Source organism: Schistocerca americana, chromosome X (assembly GCF_021461395.2).
Source record: "Schistocerca americana isolate TAMUIC-IGC-003095 chromosome X, iqSchAmer2.1, whole genome shotgun sequence".
Lineage (NCBI taxonomy): Eukaryota > Metazoa > Arthropoda > Insecta > Orthoptera > Acrididae > Schistocerca > Schistocerca americana.
Window position 1 is genome coordinate 955,612,681 of NC_060130.1, and position 22,202 is coordinate 955,634,882.

General features: G+C 44.4%; 1 protein-coding gene and 1 pseudogene across 2 annotated transcripts in view; one reads left to right on the forward strand and one right to left on the reverse strand.

The window, feature by feature from the left end:
* Positions 1-22,202, reverse strand: part of LOC124555242 (dihydropyrimidine dehydrogenase [NADP(+)]) — a 285,759-nt gene that overhangs the window by 198,192 nt on the left and 65,365 nt on the right. For both annotated transcript variants that reach the window (XR_006968528.1, XM_047129102.1), the window contains exons 3-4: positions 3,683-3,853; positions 316-477 (exon numbers count right to left, since the gene is read on the reverse strand). Coding sequence is in view for 1 of the 2 variants with exons in the window: in XM_047129102.1 (XP_046985058.1) it covers positions 316-477; positions 3,683-3,853 (333 nt within the window). In the remaining variant the exon portion in view is untranslated. The remainder of the gene's footprint in view (positions 1-315; positions 478-3,682; positions 3,854-22,202) is intronic.
* LOC124557092 lies at positions 7,798-7,915 on the forward strand (annotated as a pseudogene).

The following is a 22,202-nucleotide window of genomic DNA, read 5'->3' on the forward strand; positions in this document are numbered from 1 at the left end:
CCAATGACTTTGGCTTGCAATTTGGTGTTCGGCATTTATAATCTACTGCTTCTCTTTCTGTCACCGAAAATATTAGGGTGACGGAAATTTCTTCAACATGGGATTCTAACTGGCGATCTTCCTGGTCGATCGTCGTTTCAGCGTTTGTAAGCGAAGCGTGAAATTCTAAATCTTTCCTTCTTACTATACTAAAGTGAGACATTTTCTCTGCGTGCTCTCACTGGGACCATTATACCAACAGATGCACTGTGAAGCAAAATCGAAAGCAGAGATGAGGTTTTAAGAGTGTAAGTTAGAGTATTGCGATACAAGTACCTGGACGGCGAAATGCTGCAGGCCGGAGATGTTGATGGGACCCTCCTCGGACGCCTGCAGGTTACATCCGCCCACGCAGAGGTCGCTGGTGGGGCACACCATGCCGCACGTCAGCCCCAGCGGGTTCTCGGACAAGATGGTCTTCGCTGCGCCGTAGTAGTTCTGGAAACACCCGACACTTCCTTTGTTCACCGATTACAAGTAAGGCCAAAGATGTTAATTTGCAATATGCTTTAATTTAAGAGGTCTAGGAAGCAGGATCCTGTGCTATGTAAACAAAAAGTCGCAAATAATAGTCTCGTGTACATTCGAAAACATACCTTCAACTATTTTTGCACACGATTGCCTCCATTGTTGAGATATTTATTGTTGCATAGAACATTTTTTGTTTAATTATCTTCTTCAAAATTTACAGTCTGTGACGATAACCAGTTGATTAATTAAAGAATAAACCTTTCTCTCCGCTACAGAGTGAGAGATTCATTCTGAAAACAATCCGTTAAGTTGCAGTTAAGTCACTTCTCCGCAATAAAACCTGTGCTGGCACCACTTGAGCACGAAGAAATAGCATTTATCGAAATCAGTTTGTTGAAGAGTACGTAAAAAGCTACAGGTTGCTTTCGATTACATGAAGACAGTAAAAAAGTATCAAATTGAGAAGGGAGTTAAGCAAGAGAACTCTATATCACCCAAACTATTTTCTGCAGCCTTGAAGGAGGAATACACAAAACCAATCTTATCTGAACCACTTTCGGTGTGAAGACGCAGAGAATGTACAACCAGAACACCAATAGTAGATCAGTAAATACTAATTATGAATCGATAGAAACAAATGACGAACTTCATAATTAGGACAGCTATAAAGAACAAGTGGATGGGCACCTAGAGAAGTAAAGCGGAAGATAAAAAAGGACTGGAGTTCATTTTGGAAACTGAATGCTGTGTTCACAAGTAAATTCCCAATCCACCACGGTCATTAAACAAACAGGCCAACGAGCAATAGAAAGATGTATGTTGGGCATAACAAGAAGGAACACAAGTAAAAAAATGGATAAGAGAAAGAAAAAAGGAATTGAGGAAGTCATAGTGACTGATAGAAACTGAAATGGAGATGGACCATGCATATAGCTAGACGAAATGATGGGAGATGGACTACGGAGATTCTATGGTCGATTCGTCGTGATAAGAAAAGGCTTAGAGGACGACCTGTTGGAAAATGTATTCACGACGTCAGTAAACGATAAAACAAGCGTCTGTGCGAAAAACTGGAGATCATAGTAAAAAGCGCGTACACATTAAACCGACGAGCGTCAAAGAACGACAGCCAATGGATTCGGCTGAACATTGGTCGCTAACGCATTGGCGTCCAGTCTCTCGTCCTCACCAAACCAAGGGGTTGGGGGAAGGGGTTCGGTCATGTGAAACCTCGGCTTGCTCTGACAACTTGTCGATGTTGACCCCATTTTGTTATTGCTGTAAAGTAGCGTTTTGATTAAAATTTCATTAGTCGATATTAAGAGGGAAGAAGAGGATTTTGTAGTCGTCGCGTGTGCAGCATTTATATTACTCCAAGAAGTTGATCGTCGGAAAAAGAAAAAAAAAGTAGGGAATTGTTTGATGCGACAAAATTAATTTCTGATCTTAAAGCTGAACTGGAATGTGGGCTATTTCATATTTTTTTCCGAATGAAATCTAGAGATTTAGGACTGTTATTTAATTGTATACACTCAAATTTCCAAAGATGACACTTCCTTTACGAAGATTAATGGTCATTTGAGATATTTCGCTACTGGGGATTCATATGCCAGTTTAATGTATTTTTAAACACAATTAATACACACCCGTTCAAGACACACGACAAATCGCTACTGAACCAACGAACTTTCGATCTGTGTCCTCCCTAGGAGAGGGGTCCGGAGGTGAACTCACCGCCAACAGTTTGATATTACCGCCGGATGTGCGAACTACAACCAAGACCAACTGCTTCGCTGGCTCTACTATGCCGCCGGTACACACTAAGCAAATCTCGACCAACGAAGCGGTTGGTTGTCGTTCGCCTTTGTGGACATAGCGTGTCCGCGCCATTATAGCCAACGAGGGCCAACAAACCACAGAGATTGGATTCGGCGAACGTTGGTCACCAATGCACTGGCGTTCGGCTTCCCAGCCACACCAAACTAAGAGCTTGCGGCCAAACGATTCACCCATGCGGAATTGCAGTTGGCTCTGATAACTTGCCAGCGTTGCCCCCGGTTTGTTAATGTTATGAAGTAGCGTTTTAACTGCAATTTCACCGGCCGATATTATGAGGGAAGAAGAGGATTTAGCAGTCGACGCATGTGCAGAATTTATTTTACTGCAGGAAGCAGATCATCAGAAAAAGAAGAAGAAGGAACTACGCTGGTGGCCGACCTCTCTTTTAAAAAGCAGGGAGCAGAGTAGTGGGACAAAATTAATGTCTACCTTAAAGCTGAACTGGAGTATGGGCTATTTCATAATTTTTTCCCTTAATGAAGCCGGCCGAAGTGGCCGTGCGGTTAAAGGCGCTGCAGTCTGGACCCGCCAGACCGCTACGGTCGCAGGTTCGAATCCTGCCTCGGGCATGGATGTTTGTGATGTCCTTAGGTTAGTTAGGTTTAACTAGTTCTAAGTTCTAGGGGACTAATGACCTCAGCAGTTGAGTCCCATAGTGCTCAGAGCCATTCGAACCCTTAATGAAGACTACAGATTTCGAATTCTTATTGAATTGTGTATGCTCTAAAATTACCAAAGATAGCACTTCTTTTAGAAGAGATGTACCTGCAGCAGAAAGTTAATAGTCACTTTGTTTCTCTTTGTTGTTGACAGCGAAAAGATGTTAATAAGGGCACAATTTTCTTTTTCACGCCGTGCATATCACTTTTTTGTAGCTGAGTTATTTCCCTCCAAGCGTCTAGTCTTTTCAGTTTGTGTTTACTATCGCAGCTCGTAGGGGCCCATAAACATTCCTGTTCACTATAAAACTCTGTCTGCTTTAATGCTCTCTCCATATTCCACTCCATAGTCAAATATTTTAAACACAATAAATACACGCCCTTTTCGAGATCAGGCATTGCTTGCGGGAGAAACAGCGACTGTTGAAATTAAGCTTTTGAGGACAGCCAAAAGTCGCACGCAGAATGTTTTATTGACTGGTCTCGCTCTTTAACAGTTAACCACTGTACTTTACACCGTAAATTACAGAGTTTGGGGAGCTCTTGGAGACACCTAGACACAGCGGTGTATGATAGAAGGCTGACGGTGACATGCCGCTACAGCAATGCACGCAAACGTCTAGTGGACCTGAGAATACGTTTCCGCAGGGTAGTAGGTGAAGCTTGGTGCGCACCTGGTTGGCGATGCTGGTGATGAAGCTCTTGACGTCGATGCGCGTGGGGCAGGAGAGCTGGCAGGGGGCGTCTGCGCACTTGAGGCAGCGCGCCGCCTCCCTCAGTGCACCACGCTCGCTCAGCGTCGTGTGCTTGATGTCGTCGAAGTTCTTCTCCAGCGGCCTGCAACCCTAAAACACGCACAACCAAATACACTCTTCATACATTCCACAAGTTGCACACGGCGTGGGCATCTATTACTACATTAACTCTCTATCTACAAACAATCTCGGTAGCTGGTCTTAGCACTGGTAGGAGAGGACTGTTGTGGTATGCATGTCCCACGTGACGTACCCCAGTATATGAGCTTATCTAGTCGCTAAATCAAACAGCAACCTGCCAATTAACTTCTCATTCAGTACACCGATTGTAATGAAACTTTGTGTAACACTTAAATAGCAATAGTACTTCACCATTCCATTTGCAAGTTGATATCTTAAGGGGAGTCGTACCGCCCTATCTCGACAATGTTAAATTGGCTATATAAATGCCCCGTTTTCTCAGGAACTGTTGAGTATATAAATGTGGTGTTTTTATCACATGTTCTCCCATGTTTTGTGACTGTATTGCTCTACAATCACTTTAAAATAACTACTGGAAAAAAAGTTATGATTTTTTCCCTAAACATGTAATTTTTTTGTGTAAATTTTCACAATTTTAATTTCTTTAATTTTAACTATTACAGTAAATACTACCAAAGTGGAGCTACAACTTCATTGTACTAGCTATGTTATGTGGTAAATAATTCATTGATGTAGATTCAGACGTTTCTGAGAAAAAGGGGCTTTCATACTGAAAAATGTCATGTTGAAAAAATTGCGTTTAAAGAAAAAAATTTAATATACAGCCAACTGATACATAAAAAATATGTTAGAATACTCCTGGTAGTCCTCATTTCCTCCTTCATCTTCCTCACCCAGTGCTACCATCCTTCTCTTGGATCTGGCTTCTTTTGAAAAATTGTTTGTTTCAATCTCTGCCTTCATGATTCTCAGTCAGTCAAAGTCCATCACACTTTTAGTGGTGTTGTAACCTTTATGAATGCCAAGATATTCCAAAACCTGTAGTCTTCCAGAATAGCCGTACTTAAAAGTAAGAACATCATCCAAAACACCAAGTTCAAAGACTGACCTTCCAACAACCACATTTTTTGGTATCTTTGACCACACAACATTGTTAAATGATTCATTCGCATTTTGTGTTTTGCCCTTGAGACATTTCTTCAACAGCTCTAGTTTTGCAAGATCCTGAAACACAGGTTTCATGGCAAGCATAACAGCGTTTGGTATAGTAATTTTATGCGAGAAAGTGTCTACTTTACCCTCCTCTTTTGCCTTCAAGTATTTACTGTTTATCAGTCAGTCGACGTCTTATACTTAGACCATCAGATAACTTGGTACTTCCCAACTGCTGTTTGAGTCTACGTAGTCTCGTGCCCATCCCCTTTTGCACATGATTAATGCACTCTAGTTTTGTAATTGACAAATCACCATAGGGTTTACTCTCCACCACTGCCTTATACGATCGTGAGTCTCCATCCCCAAGAAAACTCATGTAGCAAACAGCACGGTCATGCTGGGAACGTTGGAAGATTTTCTCTGCAGAAGCAACCTCCATCCCTCCATTAGTTCCTTCATAGTTTCTCTGAAAGTTCATTTCATGCTTAGTTTGCTTTCCAGTACTCTTGCCCACTTGCCTACAACCCTGACAGTACATGGCCAACACATCAACATCCAACACTTTCCCATTGTCGATGCAGATAATAGATGCACATGAATTCTTTGACTGGAAACCTCTTTTTTTCCAGGATCCGTCTAATGATATTGCTATGTCAGAACTACCATTTTCTGCTACAGACTGCTCTGCTGCTGTAGTCATTGACTCCATAGCACACGCCTTGGCACTATTTTTACTATGGAGTTGTATTTTATAAAATTTGTGGGGGGACTAGGGAGGTTCAGCAAGCCACAAGGAACCTTATCAGCGTAATGGCCTTTTCCTATGCATCTAAGTCCATAGAAGTATCTTAGATTAGTGTCAAAAAGTCCATTCTTTACACTTACTTCTGAAGTCTTGGAAGTCTTTTCGCTTTTACAGTTCAGACACATTATTTGTAAAGTGCACACCAGACCATTGTGTTGAGATAGCTTTTCAGAAATTTCGGTTTCCCCTCCACATATACGACAACACATTGTTTCACACAAAGCTGAAATAAGTATATGGAGATTAATAATGATATTGCAGTTTGTTTCACTGTCTGAAGCTGCGTTGTATTTTACATCATTACCCAGCAGTTTTTTCTTGGAAGCACTCGGAGGAATAGAAGGACTGTCACTATTTACAACCAAATTATCACGCCCTTCGGCGCTAACCACTCTTTTTACTGCTGCTGTATTTGTTCTGTAATATCTGTTTCCTTTGTTTCGTTTTTTTAACACTCCTTCTGGTTTAGTCATGACGAAAACTATCACAGGAAACACAGAAACCAAAACGCGGCTAGTGGATAACTGCTGTTGTCAAACACAAACAAATATATAGTTAAAAGAGTTTACTGCGAAGTACCGCCAGTGTAGGCAACTTATGAAACGGACAGTTCTGTACAAAACAAAAGAAACCACAGCCTTCTAGACTACACAGTTCCAGAGAAAAATGCCAATATGCGAAATGACGGAAAACAAAATTCTCGGGAATGTCATTGCATGATTATTTTTAAATATTTATTTAAAATAGTAAATAATCAAATATTTCAATAAAACCAACACCAAATTAAGCATAAACATCCATATTTTCATGATTTGCATACAAGTAAAAATGTCAAATTTTGTCATTTTGGGCGGTACGACTCTAATTAAATACAGAGCTATTAAAAAAGAAGGAACAGCTTTCAAACATTTATTGCTTCCAAACTATAAAAGATAGAAATACAATTGGAACGTTCCTGGAAAGAAGAAAGTTCAAAATTTTGTGCATTCAGTGTGAGTACTACGCGTTACACGATAAATATCAAATGGTGGCTCATTTCCTGCCACACACGAAGCAGCTGGTCTCTCGTTATCGAACTCACAGCTTCAACAATGCGATGTCGCAGACTTTCAGGAATGTCAGGCATAGGGGGGAATAAAAACGCGGTCTTTTACGTAACCTCCCAGATAAAAGTCACAAGGTTTGAGGTCTGGAGACCTGGGAGGCCACCGGCGATGAAGTTCATCTTGTGTTCCTCCTCTTCCAATCCAACGTCCCAGACCTCACACCTTATGACTTTTATCCGTGGGGTTATGTAAAACACCGCGTTTTTATCCCCTCCGTACCTGACAATCTTGAAAGTCTTCGACATCGCGTTGCTGAAGCTGTGAATTCGATAACGAGAGACCAGTTGCTTCGTGTGTGGCTGGATATGAGCCACCGTTTTGATATTTGTCGTGTAACACGTGGTGCTCACATAGAATGCATAAAATTTTGAAATTTTCTCTTTCCAGGAACGTTGGAATTGTGTTTCTATCTTTTGTAGTTTGGAAGCGATAAATGTTTGAAGTCTGTTCCCTCTTTTTGAATAGCCTTGTATTTGATGAGGCATAGAAAATTAATTAAATCTCGAAATTTTCCGTATTGTGTAAAGATTTGTTTCCTGATACTCTCGTAAGACATTTTATACATATCGTACAGGACCTCTAAGCAAACAGTTTATTGTCAAGTAATCAGAACACAGCTTTTAACAACAAAAGTAGGACAGGTGCTGTTTTAAATATTGTCAGAGCTTTACCTTTCACTTCCAGTTGTTTTTGGTTAATAATATATAACTTTTATGCTATCAGAATGTATGGTGGAATGAATGCAGGGTTATATCAAAAATAGACCTTAAAATAGTAAATAATTTATATGAACCTGTACGTAATGCTGCAGAACTATATAACGGATCAAGTGCACTGTATGAGAGGCGTTATGTAAAAAGCAGGCGGTATTTTGATCAGAAGATAAATCGTTCGAACACATAAAGATATTGTTATTTAAAGTTCGGTATTTTGAGAGAATGTATTTTGACAGAATACACAAATTCATTAAAAGCTTATGACTGGTCGCCAACGGCCTTGCCGCAGTGGTAACCCTGGTTCCCGTCAGATCACCGAAGTTAAGCGCTGTCGGGCTGGGCTGGTACTTAGATGGGTGACCATCCGGTCTACCGAGCGCTGTTGGCAATTAGGGTGCACTCAGCCGTTGTGAGGCAAACTGAGGAGCTGCTTGATTGAGAAGTAGTAGCTCTGGTCTCAGAGACTGACATACGGCTGGGAGAGCGGTGTGCTGGCCACATGCCCCTCCATAACCACATCCAGTGACGCCTGTGGGCTGAGGATGACACGGCGGCCAGGCGGTACCGTCGGTACCGTTGGACCTTCATGGCGTGTTCGGGAGTAGGAGAGTTTTTATGGTTGGTTAAGTAGATAAAGTATCTAGCTATACGGGAGCAGCTACAACATTCTTTGGCCATATTTTGTCTCATCCATCCATATAAGAGCCTGAAGCCAGTAAATTGACTGCGCAGGCTAAACTGTCGAAGAGTCGGGATCTAGTTTTCATAGAGAAAGGATGTGTCTGTAGTGCTTCTGAAACTTTCACTAAGATGTTCAATATTGTTCGTCGAGGAATGGTGTGATAGAGAACAGTATAAAGCGGAAATTATCATTAATTTCCGATTTGTATAGTTTTTCTGAGAGTTCCCCACGGTCGTTTAATGAACAAAGTAAGAGCATATGGACTATCAGACCAATTGTGTGATTAGATTGAAGAGTTCCTAGATAACAGAACACAGCATGTCATTCTCAATGGAGAGAAGTCTTCCGAAGTAACAATGATTTCAGGTGTGCCGCAGGGGAGTGTCGTTGGACCGTTGTTATTCACAATATACATAAATGACCTTCTGGATAACATCGGAAGTTCACTGGGGCTTTTTGCGGATGATGCTGTGGTATATCGAGAGGTTGTAACAATGGAAAATTGTACTGAAATGCAGGAGGATCTGCAACGAATTGACGCATGGTGCAGGGAATGGCAATTGAATCTCAATGTAGACAAGTGTAATGTGCTGCGAATACATAGAAAGAAAGATCCCTTATCATTTGGATACAATATAGCACCGAGCGGGGTGGCGCAGTGGTTCGACGCTGGGCTCGCATTCGGGAGGACGACGGTTCAATCCCGCGTCCGGCAATCCTGATTTCGGTTTTCCGTGATTTCCCTAAATCACTCCAGGCAAATGCCGCGATGGTTCCTCTGAAAGGGCACGGCCGACTTCCTTCCCAATCCTTCCCTCATCCGATGAGACCGATGACCACGCTGTCTGGTCTCCTTCCCCAAACCAACCAACCAACCAACAATATAGCAGGTCAGCATCTGGAAGCAGTTAATTCTATAAATTATCTGGGAGTAGGCATTAGGAGTGATTTAAAATGGAATGATCACATAAAGTTGATCGTCGGTAAAGCAGATGCCAGACTGAGATTCATTGGAAGAATCCTAAGGAAATGCAATCCGAAAACAAAGGAAGTAGGTTACAGTACACTTGTTCGCCCACTGCTTGAATACTGCTCACCAGTGTGGGATCCAGATAGGGTTGATAGAAGAGATCGAGAAGATCCAACGGAGAGCAGCGCGCTTCATTATAGGATCATTTAGTAATCGCGAAAGCGTTACGGAGATGATAGATAAACTCCAGTGGAAGATTTTGCAGGAGAAACGCTGAGTAGCTCGGTACGGGCTTTTGTTGAAGTTACGAGAACATACCTTCACCGAGGAGTCAAGCAGTATATTGCTCCCTCCTAGGTATATCTCGCGAAGAGACAATGAGGATAAAATCAGAGAGATTAGAGCCCACACAGAAGCATACCGACAATCTTTCTTTCCAAGAAGAATACGAGACTGGAATAGAAGGGAGAACCGATAGAGGTACTCAAAGTATCCTCCACCACACACCGTCAGGTGGCTTGCGGAGTATGGATGTAGATGTAGAAAGTGAAAATTCCGTTTTCTACTATATTTTGCATGTGGTGCACTATCGACACCACGCCAGGCAGTCAATGTGAAGAGATTGGCAGTAACTCGTGTGACTGCCCTGCCAATCCGCGCCAGGCTCGAAGACACACCCACTCGTGTACGTGCGAGCAGTGCCACCACAGCGCCAACATAAGAGAACGCCGCACCGACGCCACTCCAGTGGGATAGCAGAGTTCACTCGGCGCATTCGAAGCCTACAAGTTAGCCCCACCTCTCTGAGCTGTTATCTAAGGCGAACTTGCTTGTGTCAAGGAACTCTTGGAATACTATAGGACTTGCTGAACTGAAGTTTTGGTTGATTTTCGGGGAGGGACCAGACAGCAAGGTCATCGGTCGTATTAGGGAAGGACGGGGAAGGAAGTCGGCCATGCCCTTTCAAAAGAACCATCCTGGCATTTGCCTGAAGCGATTTACGGATATATTTGGATATTTGTGGTAAGTTCCGATGGGACCAAAGTGCTGAGGTCATCGGTCCCTAGGGTTACACATTACTTAATCTAACTTAAACTAACTTACGCTAAGGACAACACACACGCCCATGCCCGAGAGAGGACTCTCGAATCTCCGACGGGGGAAGCCGCTCGAACCGTGGCAAGGCGCCGAGACCCCGCGGTTACCACGCGCGGCCACGTTTTAGGGAAATCACAGAAAACCTAAATCAGGATGGCCGTCGTCCTCCCGAATGCGAGCCCAGTATGCTAACCATTGCGCCACCTCGCTCGGTAGTGTGAAGAGCATATTACGTTTGCTTCTCATTATTTTGCTCTCAGTTGCAGCACCCACCTATTCCTGTACTGATCCAGTATCGCAAAACGGCGTGGAATACCATGCAACCTTGATTAGAGACACTAATTCCTCCATAAGCAAGGATCTTTGTAGTGTTCTGGGTATTTCAAGTAACTGAACACTATGTGAATGTTTGACTGTTATTAAATCGAATTTGTCGTGATTTATAATCGAAAGGTCTTCGTCCAACTTGACTGTTAGTGTAACTGTCTAGTACGAGTGAAATCAATAGTGATGGAATAGATGATCAGTAACATTTGTACTCTGAACTGTGTGTCAGAAACGTGTACTTGTTTATGAATGGCTTCGTGGCCGTATTTGTGACTTTTCTATTTGAAAATAGAGCACAGTTATTTTTTGAAGCTAATATTAAGTTAGTGATCCTGCGCCAGATGCATAGGAATAACTTACAGAGGAATGGAATCCAGGGACAGTCACCTCTAGCGCGTTTTCTTGACTCAGTTACATTAGTTGTCGCCCTAATTCAGGTCCCGGACTTGTGAAGCTTCTTAAGGCGACGAGCGTCGGTATGTCAGCCAGACTGGATGCGGTTTCCCACATGCCATTAGGTGAATACCCCGCTCGTACCCAAGTCCTGCGTCATTTACACAATTCGCAAACATTTAGAAAAGTTTCGCTCACTTTGACATGAATACATTTTGGGTATACTTACTTCGTAGTGCGGTGGCGACAGGAACAGCATTCGGGCACCCCTTAAATTAAGCGTCCCAAGTCCGTTCATAACCAAGCCGAAAAAGAAGAAGTAGTTTGAGGCAAGTGAGGAACGAACTGGAAGACTCCGCAATGCCGCACACTTCTAGTGCCGAGCCTCATCATTATTACCAGTTCGCAGACGTCACTTCATCAACGCATTTCGCTAGCTGTTTGTTAGAGGATGTGCATTGGCGAGGAGGGTACACGAGATCCATCAAAAGCATTTGGCAAGTGTTAGGGATTGTCCCCAGATAAAAGCGAGAAGGTTGTGTCATGTAGATTTACATTGGGAACTGATTTGTGTTTTAATAGTAATTAAAAAGTGATATGAAAGTCGCTCTACTGGTAAATCCTTCCTGAGCTCCTACAGAATATACTTTTGGCAATAAGAAGAATCGTTTGGTTCATGCATAACTGGATCCAGCACATTTTATTCGCGTTGTTCGAGATACTCCAGGAAATATTTAGCACGACAGATGGATAAGTAAGCAGGATCAGTTTAAGAACCTGCCTGTTCACGCGATATCTATCCTGTATTGTAAACTACGTTACACAAAAGGTTTACGTTTTTTGTTGGACAAACATACATGAAAAAAGACTTCCTAAAGGAGAGGATATACACTGAAGCGCCAAAGAAACTGGTATAGGCATGCGTATCCAAATACAGAGATATGCAAACAGGCAGAATACGGCGCTGCGGTCGGCAACGCCTATATAAGACAACAAGTTGTTAGATCGGTTACTGCTGCTACAATGGCAGGTTATCAAGATTTAAGTGAGTTTGAACCTGGTGTTACAGTCGGTGCACGAGCGATGGGACACAGCATCTCCGAGTTAGCGATGAAGTGGGGATTTTCCCGGACGACCATTTCACGAGTGCACCCTGAATATCATGAATCTCGTAGATCATCAAATCTCCGACATCGCTGAGGTCGGAAAAAGATCCTGCAAGAATGGGACCAATGACGACTGAAGAGAACGTTCAACGTGACAGAAGTGCAACCCTTCTGCCAAATGCTGCAGATTTCAATGCTCGGCCATCAACAAGTGTCAGCGTGCGAACCATTCAACGAAACATCATCGATATGGGCTTTCGGAGACGAAGTTCCACTCGTGTACCCTTGATGGCTGCGCGCCACAAAGCTTTACGCCTCGCCTGGGTCCGCCAACACCGACATTGGACTGTTGATGACTAGAAATATGTTGGCTGATCGGACGAGTCTCGTTTCAAATTGTATAGAGCGGATGGACGTGTGCGGGTATGGCGACAATCTCATGAATTCATGGACCCCGCGTGTCAGCAGGGGACTGTTCAAGCTGGTGGAGACCCTGTAATGGTGTGGAGCGTGTGCAGTTGGAGTGATATGGGACCCCTGATACGTATATATACGGCAGTGACAGGTGACACGTACGTAAGCATCCTGTCTGATCACCTGTATTCATTCACATCCACTGTGGATTCCGACGTACTTGGGCAATTCCAGCAGGACAATGCGACACTCCACATATTCAGAATTGCTACAGAGTGGATGATCCAGGAACACTCTTCTTAGTTAAGCGTTAAACACTTCCGCTGGCTACCAAACTCCCCAGACATGAACATTATTGAGCATGAAACTTCCTGGCAGATTAAAACTGTGTGCCGGACCGAGACTCGAACTCGGGACCTTTGCCTTTAGCGGGCAAGTGCTCTACCATCGGAGCTACCTATGCGCGACTAGCGATACGTCCTCACAGCTTCAGTTCTTCCAGTACCTCGTCTCCTACCTTACTGAGCATACCTGGGATGCCTTGCAATGTGCTGTTCACAATAGATCTCCACCCCCTCGTACTCGTACGGATCTATGAAAAGCCCTGCAGGATTCATGGTGTCAGTTCCCTTCAGCACTACTTCAGAATTAGTCGAGTCCATGCTACGTCGTGTTGGCGGCACTTCTGCGTGGTCGCGGGGGCCCTACACGATATAAGACAGGTGTACCCTTTGGCTCTTCAGTGTATTAGCGTGTATAACTCGATAGTATATGTCCGAAGAATAACCGAAACTGACTTTTGGCCGACGAAGTGTTAAAATTAGCCGTCCGCGCACTTTCTAAAATGTATGTCACAGTTTCGTATTGTTTTAATAACTGTTTGAAAGCATATGTTAGCGTTAAAATTTGCAGTTTTTGACCAGTCCCCAAGTTGCGTCGTGACCTTTAGTCTTAAGAATGTTTTGGAACAATGAATGAGGCCACAATGAAATGACGCACAAAATTATCACCTCCGTAGCCGAGGTCGCTGATCCTTGCCTGTGCAGTGGCACTCGATTCAGAGGTACCCTGTCTGGATCCTGCTGGAAGAAGTAATTTTTATCTTCATTATTTGAGCGATAACGGCAGGAGAACTGATGGACCTAAGGTTCCTGTTGATCAGAATTTGCACCATTGTCCTATATTAAATTCCGAACCTCTCCGCGGTGTCTCATGGTGTGATGACATGTGACACTGTTGATGGTGATCTGTATAGCGGGAGGGGAGTTGAGCCCGTCGGGCCCCATGGTGCTACTCAAGAGAAGGTTACGTACCGCCGCCAGGTTTCACACATACTCTTTTCTCGTCGTCATACCATATAAACATGACACCACACTATTCACAGTCACTCACACTCAATACATATACTCATTACCCAACAAAAGCACACCGCATGCAAATGGCTCAAGTATGGAGGAAGAAAATCCAGGTGGCTGATCAACCATTGAGGACTTCCGATTCAACAACGACTTAGGACTATTTCTTTCTACGCGTAAAATGCAGTTAAAACTTTCTAAAAACATACAAAATTATTTAGTTATGTATTGTGTCTGAAGATCAGGAAGAATGTTCGTCATATGGAACATATTCAAGAAGTAACTTTATTTAATATTTTTCATATAAGTTTTTGAGAAAAGAATGTCTTAATTCCAAAATATGCAGGGTGAGTCACGTATTTTGTGAACGGTTCCAGATATCGAAATGAGGTTTTCGGCAGTGGTAGTACGCAAAAGGGTTCGTACTGTGGTCTGTGATAACGTCTTAACTCTTGTATCGATCGAGTTATTGAAGCAAATATGAATTTTTAAATGAAGTGATATCCTTTTCTTTAGCGCCATCCGAAAGGCTTGAAAAGACGAGTATAATGATTCAATGCTTGTTAATTTTTACGTTCGAGGATCCTCGTATTCGTCGTTTATCGGAAAGTCATTTTTCCTTCCATATTCTTTGCATGCAGGTATGTACACCAATGCGAAGTTTGACATGCCAATTTTAATAGGCGAATCTCGAAGGATAACTGTCCAAACGGTACGGCGGTATAGAGATGTCTATCACGATCGTCGCTGTCCACCACGTCAGACAATTGCTCGAATTATTAGGTCACAAGTGCGAACAGGCAGCTTTAACGGCAGAGCATGAGGACGAAGGCTGCAACAGCAGAGCACACGAAGAAGCTGTTACAACTACAGCGTTTATCTATCCGCTCGGTGGCACGAGACGTATTTCCAAGGAATGTGGGACCAGCCAGCCGACTGTCATTCGTGTCTAGCACCGACATAAATTCCACGCTTATCATCTGCCACTACATCAGGCATTCAGAAGACGTAATTCCAGACGTCGTATAGAATTTTGTAGGTTTGCTCTGCAGTGCTTGGGAGACGACACTAACGTGTGCTCCTTACCGACGATGCAACGTTTACGTAAGCCGAAAACCTGTTAATACAATAAACTATGACTGTAGAACAAAAGCAAACTATCGATTTTCATTTATTATAATGTTGTTCTACCAAGAACCGACGCAAGATTCAGTTAACACGAAGCACGGTAATGTAAATTTACTTAACATGCGCTATTGAGCAGTTGACAATCCACGTTGGCTTCGTCAGGTACAACACCAACTACCGTGGAGCATAAATGTTGCGGCGGTATAGGAAATTCCATTGTGGGACGTTATTTCATCCCAGCAGTGTTAAATGGAAATACGTATACACACTTTCTTACGAACTTTCGGCCTGTTATTCTGGAAGACTTACGACTGGATAAGCGACAATGTATGCGATTCCAACAAGACGCCTGCCCAGCCCACTCTTTCTGTGTTGCAACACAAATACTGAATAAAAAGTTTCCCGTGAGTAGGACGGAATGCTTCAGCACAATGGTTGGCCAAATCCTTCGGTTTGATTCCTCTTGATTTCTTTCTGTGGGGAGCACTGAAAGGTGTAGTCTATTATGAAGCCCGAAGTACGGCAGAGAATATGCGGCATCGAATCGTCACAGCATGCAACGGCATATCTGTCGAACGGCGATTTGGCACATGCTAAAGTGTAAAACTAAGATCCGTTAAGAAAAGTATTTATTTTGTGGGTGACATGTCGTCAGTCATTCTGAATAAAGTGTTTGGTTTATTTAAAGTGCATTCCGTCTAATTGCAATTTGGTGTAGTATCTATAGACACATTTGTCCAACAGTGGGGATTTTACGAAGCATTCAGCCATCTCCAGACAAAGAATCTAAGAAAGTTAATAAACCAGTTTATTTTTTCTGTGAATAGGGCTGTTTGTCAGTATCAAGTACGAAAGACCAACGTTTATATTTTGGCTTTGAACAGTATGCAACGACCGGGAGGATTTAAAAGGAAAACAGCCTGACGAAACTATAGTTGTTTCCACAAAAACCTGGACGCGTACACACATATGAAACAGTTTTCCTAAGCCCCATTTAATCCACCAGAAGCTACCGTATGCCGCAGATCCATACTCAAAAATCGTAACTGCTCTATATCTCTTTCAATAGGAAATGAGGTTTTTCTTAGTAGTGTAGGACTGTCTTACTGCATATAACAGCGGAGTCAGGTATGAGGGCTCTGCTTTACGGTCTTTACACTGCAATAGCGGACTCTGGCCGCAGTGCTTTCCAATTTTAGTACATTTGTCAGAGTATTTTGCGAATAGTTTCAAAACAAGCAATTATCGCACGGTACTTGACTTTTCAAACGCTTTCGGATGCCGTTAAAAAATATATCATTCCATTTAAAAAGGTTATACTTGCTTCAGTAAAGCAATCGGTACAAGAGATAAGACTCCTTATCACACACCAAAATACTTGTCCCTTAGCGTAAAATCACTTGCCGAAAACTTCGTTTCGCTATCTGGTTCAAATGACTCTGACCACTATGGGACTTAACATCTGAGGTCATCAGTCCCATAGAACTTAGAACTACTTAAACCTAACTAACCTAAGGACATCACACACATCCATGCACGAGGCAGGATTCGAACCTGCGACCGTAGCGGTCGCGCGCCTCCAGACTGAAACGCCTAGAACCGCTCTGCCACACTGGCCGGCTCGCTATCTGAAACCGTTCACGAAATAAAAGAGGTGTTAACGCCTTACGTGACTCCCCCTGTATATCGCTTTCTTTTAGGAAGCTAGCTTATAGCTACGTATGGTTTGATGTGAATGGTTTATAAGACTTTGCGTCTTGGCAACGTCATACACAAAGAAAGGCTTCAAAACTTACGTGCGATTTAATAAGGAATTCAAAATGTTGATAACGGATACTACAGATTTATAGATTCAATAAAAGCTTCGTCTAAAGTTTCATTTGAACTCAGCAGACTATCTTTCAGTGTGTCTGGGAAGAGAAATAGTGTACTCGGTAAACTACACTGTCCAGTCACATTCATGTACCCATCTGTTAAAGGTCTGAATAACCACCTTTTACAACGCCCACCGCTGCGAGATGTACAGAAAGACACTCAGTGAGGTTCCGGAAGTTACCGACAGGGATGTGATGCCATGCCGACTCCAGTACCAGGTTTCTCGGTTGAGGACCCACTGCACAAACAGCCCGATGAGATGGTCCTAAGCCGGCCTGTGTAGCCGAGCGGTTCTAGGCGCTTCAGTCTGGAACCGCGCGACCGCTACGGTCGCAGGTTCGAATCCTGCCTCGGGCATGGATGTGTGTGGTGTCCTTAGGTTAGTTAGGTTTAAGTAGTTCTAAGCTCTAGGGGACTGACGACCTCAGATGTTAAGTCCCATAGTGCTCAGAGCCATTTGAACCATTTTTAGATAGTCCTACAGGTTCTCGATTGGGTTTAAATCCGAGGAGCTTGATGGTCAGGAAAGTACGGCAAAGTCATCCGGGGACTCTTCTAACCACGCATGCACACAGTGAGCTGTGTAACACGTTGCATTGTGCCGCTGCAATATGCAATTGTGTCGAGCAACAACAGACTGCATGTAGGGGTGGACATGGTCCTCAAGGAACTTGTATTAATGCATTGTACCTTCCAGAATGTAGAGATCACCCAGGGGGTGCCCCCTGGCCTGGGCCCTTCCCACGTCTGTTGCAGGGTGTTTGATTCCAGACGTTCCACGCCGTACACGCCAACGGCCATCCGTCTGATGGAGCACAAAATGTGATCCATCTGAAAAGGCCACCTGTCTTCACCCCTGACGTCCAGTTGCGGTACTGGTGTGCAAATTCCAGCGTCCGTCACCGAAGAACAGCAGTCATCGTGAGTCCATGAACCAGGAGCCTGCTGCGTAGGCCTATACGCAGCAATGTTCACTGAACGGTTATGGAGGAGACACTACTGGTAGCCCTTTGGTTCATCTGGGCGGCCAGTTGCACGTCTTTTTGCCAGTATACATTTCCACAGCCATCGTTCATCCCTGTCATCTATGCCCTATGGTGCACCACAGTTACCTCGGCGCCAGTTTTGGATAGCACAATTTTGCCATGGACGGCATACTTTTACCACAGCGGCAGGCGGACAAACAAAGCCGTTTCGTAAATGCTTCAACCCTTGACCCTCTAACAACCCTACCACAACAAAGGTCAAAAATTAATTATGATTGTAGTGTTGCTCACGCTGCTAAGTATTGCATTTTCGGGCAACAACAAAGTTATATTATGTGGCAGGTGTCATTAGAGGACAGTTAATAAAGTCATTTCTTGAAATAATGGATAAACTAGGCACTCATCTTTTCGCGTTTCCCACGCTGGTCTTGTCGTGAACTCATGGCTCAATCGTCGAAAATCTAGGCAGAGATGATTCCAAGCTCGGATGCAAAGAGGCCTAGGTGTTATTCTGCGATATTCAAAAGTTCTATAAATGTGTTTCATAAGCCATTCTTGAAGATTAAACTTTTGCAAGTTAGGACAATGGTGATGTAAAAAAGTAATCAGCACTCCGAATTTAAGTTACACTCCTTTTTTTATTACTTTTGTTGCAATATCACGTAACTCGTTCCAAAACATCACTTCACAATATAAAACATACTTGAAAATATCTTCCTCACTGTTAAAGTTCACATTTCATAAACTTACTACAATTTGCGTCTTTTTAACATGACGACCAAAGCTTGACTCTCTAATAACCGCTTACGCGCCCAAAAATCAGAGTTACAAGTACGTCAAAGATCATAGTGGCAAAAGAAAAAATACACATAAGAATAATATCATTGCAATATATACATATCGATGTATCGAAGTACCTCTACATTAATGAAATCAAATCTGAATGTTGTCACAGAAATATGTTAACTATTTTACAGAAACACAGTAGAATATTGCTGGTATTGAGAGGTTGAGGTGAGGTGCCGTAATGGTTACGTAATTCAAGTACCATTACAACCCGAAAGGTAATGGTAAAGACCTTTTGGATGTCAGATAAATCGCAATACGACAATGACTGCACTGTTTTGAGAGTCCCCTGGACACGCTTCATATACCCTCCGCTGCTAGTGCTGCCACCGGCCGTCTGTGAATGGTTATTACACGTTGACGTCAGACATAGGCGGTGGTCACGTTAATGTGACTGGGCCGTGTATTGTCCAGTGTGTCTGGGAAGATGCGTGTTGTACTCCTGTCTTTAATCCTATTTCCAACTCGACTAACACATGGCCCACGGAAGAATGACTGTATATAAAACTACATGCCATCATCATCAACCATTTCATATCCACTGCGGATAAAGCCACCATACGGATTTTTCCATGTATTAATATATTCTGCATTGCGCATTCAGGTTGGCTCTGCTTGTCTTCTGTCGTTTACTATATAATGCACAAACAGGAGGAGCAGCGTACGCCTCAATTTGAAAACAGCGGGGCTGTTTTTTACGCGTGAAAAGTACACTACTGGCCATTAAAATTGCTACACCAGGAAGAAATGAAGATGATAAACGGGTATTCATTGGACAAATACACTCCTGGAAATGGAAAAAAGAACACATTGACACCGGTGTGTCAGACCCACCATACTTGCTCCGGACACTGTGAGAGGGCTGTACAAGCAATGATCACACGCACGGCACAGCGGACACACCAGGAACCGCGGTGTTGGCCGTCGAATGGCGCTAGCTGCGCAGCATTTGTGCACCGCCGCCGTCAGTGTCAGCCAGTTTGCCGTGGCATACGGAGCTCCATCGCAGTCTTTAACACTGGTAGCATGCCGCGACAGCGTGGACGTGAACCATATGTGCAGTTGACGGACTTTGAGCGAGGGCGTATAGTGGGCATGCGGGAGGCCGGGTGGACGTACCGCCGAATTGCTCAACACGTGGGGCGTGAGGTCTCCACAGTACACCGATGTTGTCGCCAGTGGTCGGCGGAAGGTGCACGTGCCCGTCGACCTGGGACCGGACCGCAGCGACGCACGGATGCACGCCAAGACCGTAGGATCCTACGCAGTGCCGTAGGGGACCGCACCACCACTTCCCAGCAAATTAGGGACACTGTTGCTCCTGGGGTATCGGCGAGGACCATTCGCAACCGTCTCCATGAAGCTGGGCTACGGTCCCGCACACCGTTAGGCCGTCTTCCGCTCACGCCCCAACATCGTGCAGCCCGCCTCCAGTGGTGTCGCGACAGGCGTGAATGGAGGGACGAATGGAGACGTGTCGTCTTCAGCGATGAGAGTCGCTTCTGCCTTGGTGCCAATGATGGTCGTATGCGTGTTTGGCGCCGTGCAGGTAAGCGCCACAATCAGGACTGCATACGACCGAGGCACACAGGGCCAACACCCGGCATCATGGTGTGGGGAGCGATCTCCTACACTGGCCGTACACCACTGGTGATCGTCGAGGGGACACTGAATAGTGCACGGTACATCCAAACCGTCATCGAACCCATCGTTCTACCATTCCTAGACCGGCAAGGGAACTTGCTGTTCCAACAGGACAATGCACGTCCGCATGTATCCCGTGCCACCCAACGTGCTCTAGAAGGTGTAAATCAACTACCCTGGCCAGCAAGATCTCCGGATCTGTCCCCCATTGAGATTGTTTGGGACTGGAGGAAGCGGCGTCTCACGCGGTCTGCACGTCCAGCACGAACGCTGGTCCAACTGAGGCGCCAGGTGGAAATGGCATGGCAAGCCGTTCCACAGGACTACATCCAGCATCTCTACGATCGTCTCCATGGGAGAATAGCAGCCTGCATTGCTGCGAAAGGTGGATATACACAGTACTAGTGCCGACATTGTGCATGCTCTGTTGCCTGTGTCTATGTGCCTGTGGTTCTGTCAGTGTGATCATGTGATGTATCTGACCCCAGGAATGTGTCAATAAAGTTTCCCCTTCCTGGGACAATGAATTCACAGTGTTCTTATTTCAATTTCCAGGAGTGTATATTATACTAGAACTGACATGTGATTACATTTTCACGCAATGTGGGTGCATAGATCCTGAGAAATCAGTACCCAGAACAACCACCTCTGGCCGTAATAACAGCATTGATACGCCTGGGCATTAGGTCAAACAGAGCTTGGATGGCGTGTACAGGTACAGCTGCCCATGCAGCTTCAACACAATACCACAGTTCATCAAGAGTAATGACTGGCGTATTGTGACGAGCCAGTTGCTCGACCACCATTGACCAGACGTTTTCAATTGGTGAGAGATCTGGAGAATGTGCTGGCCAGGGCAGCAGTCGAACATTTTCTGTATCCAGAAAGGCCCGTACAGGACCTGCAACATGCGGTCGTGTATTATCCTGCTGAAATGTAGGGTTTCGCAGGGATCGAATCAAGGGTAGAGCCACGGGTCGTAACACATCTGAAATGTAACGTCCACTGTTCAATGTGGTGTCAATGCGAACAAGAGGTGACCGAGACATGTAACCAATGGCACCCCATACCATCACGCCGGGTGATACGCCAGTATGGCGATGACGAATACACGCTTCGAATGTGCGTTCACCGCGATGTCGACAAACACATCTTGATGCTGTAAACAGAACCTGGATTCATCCGAAAAAATGACGTTTTGCTATTCGTGCACCCAGGTTCGCCGTTGAGTACACCATCGCAGGCGCTCCTGTCTGTGATGCAGCGTCAAGGGTAACCGCAGCCATGGTCTCCGAGCTGATAGTCCATGCTGCTGTAAACGTCGTCGAACTGTTCGTGCAGATGGTTGTTGTCTTGCAAACGTCCCCATCTGTTGACACAGGATCGAGACGTGGCTGCACGATCCGTTACAGCCATGTGGATAAGATGCCTGTCATCTCGACTGCTAGTGATACGAGTCCGTTGGGATCCAGTATGGCGGTCCGTACGACCCCCCTGAACCCACCGATTCCATATTCTGCTAACAGTCATTGGATCTCGACCAACGCGAGCAGCAATGTCGCGATACGATAAACCGCAATCGCGATAGGCTACAATCCGAGCTTTATCAAAGTCGGAAACGTGATGGTACGCATTTCTCCTCCTTACACGAGGCATCACAACAACGTTTCATTAGGCAACGCCGGTCAACTGCTGTTTGCGTATGAGAAATCGGTTGGAAACTTTCCTCCTGTTGGCACGTTGTAGGTGTCGCCACCGGCGCCAACCTTGTGTGAATGCTCTGAAAAGCCAATCATTTGCACATCATAGCATCTTCTTCCTGTCAGTAAAATTTTGCGTCTGTAGCACGTC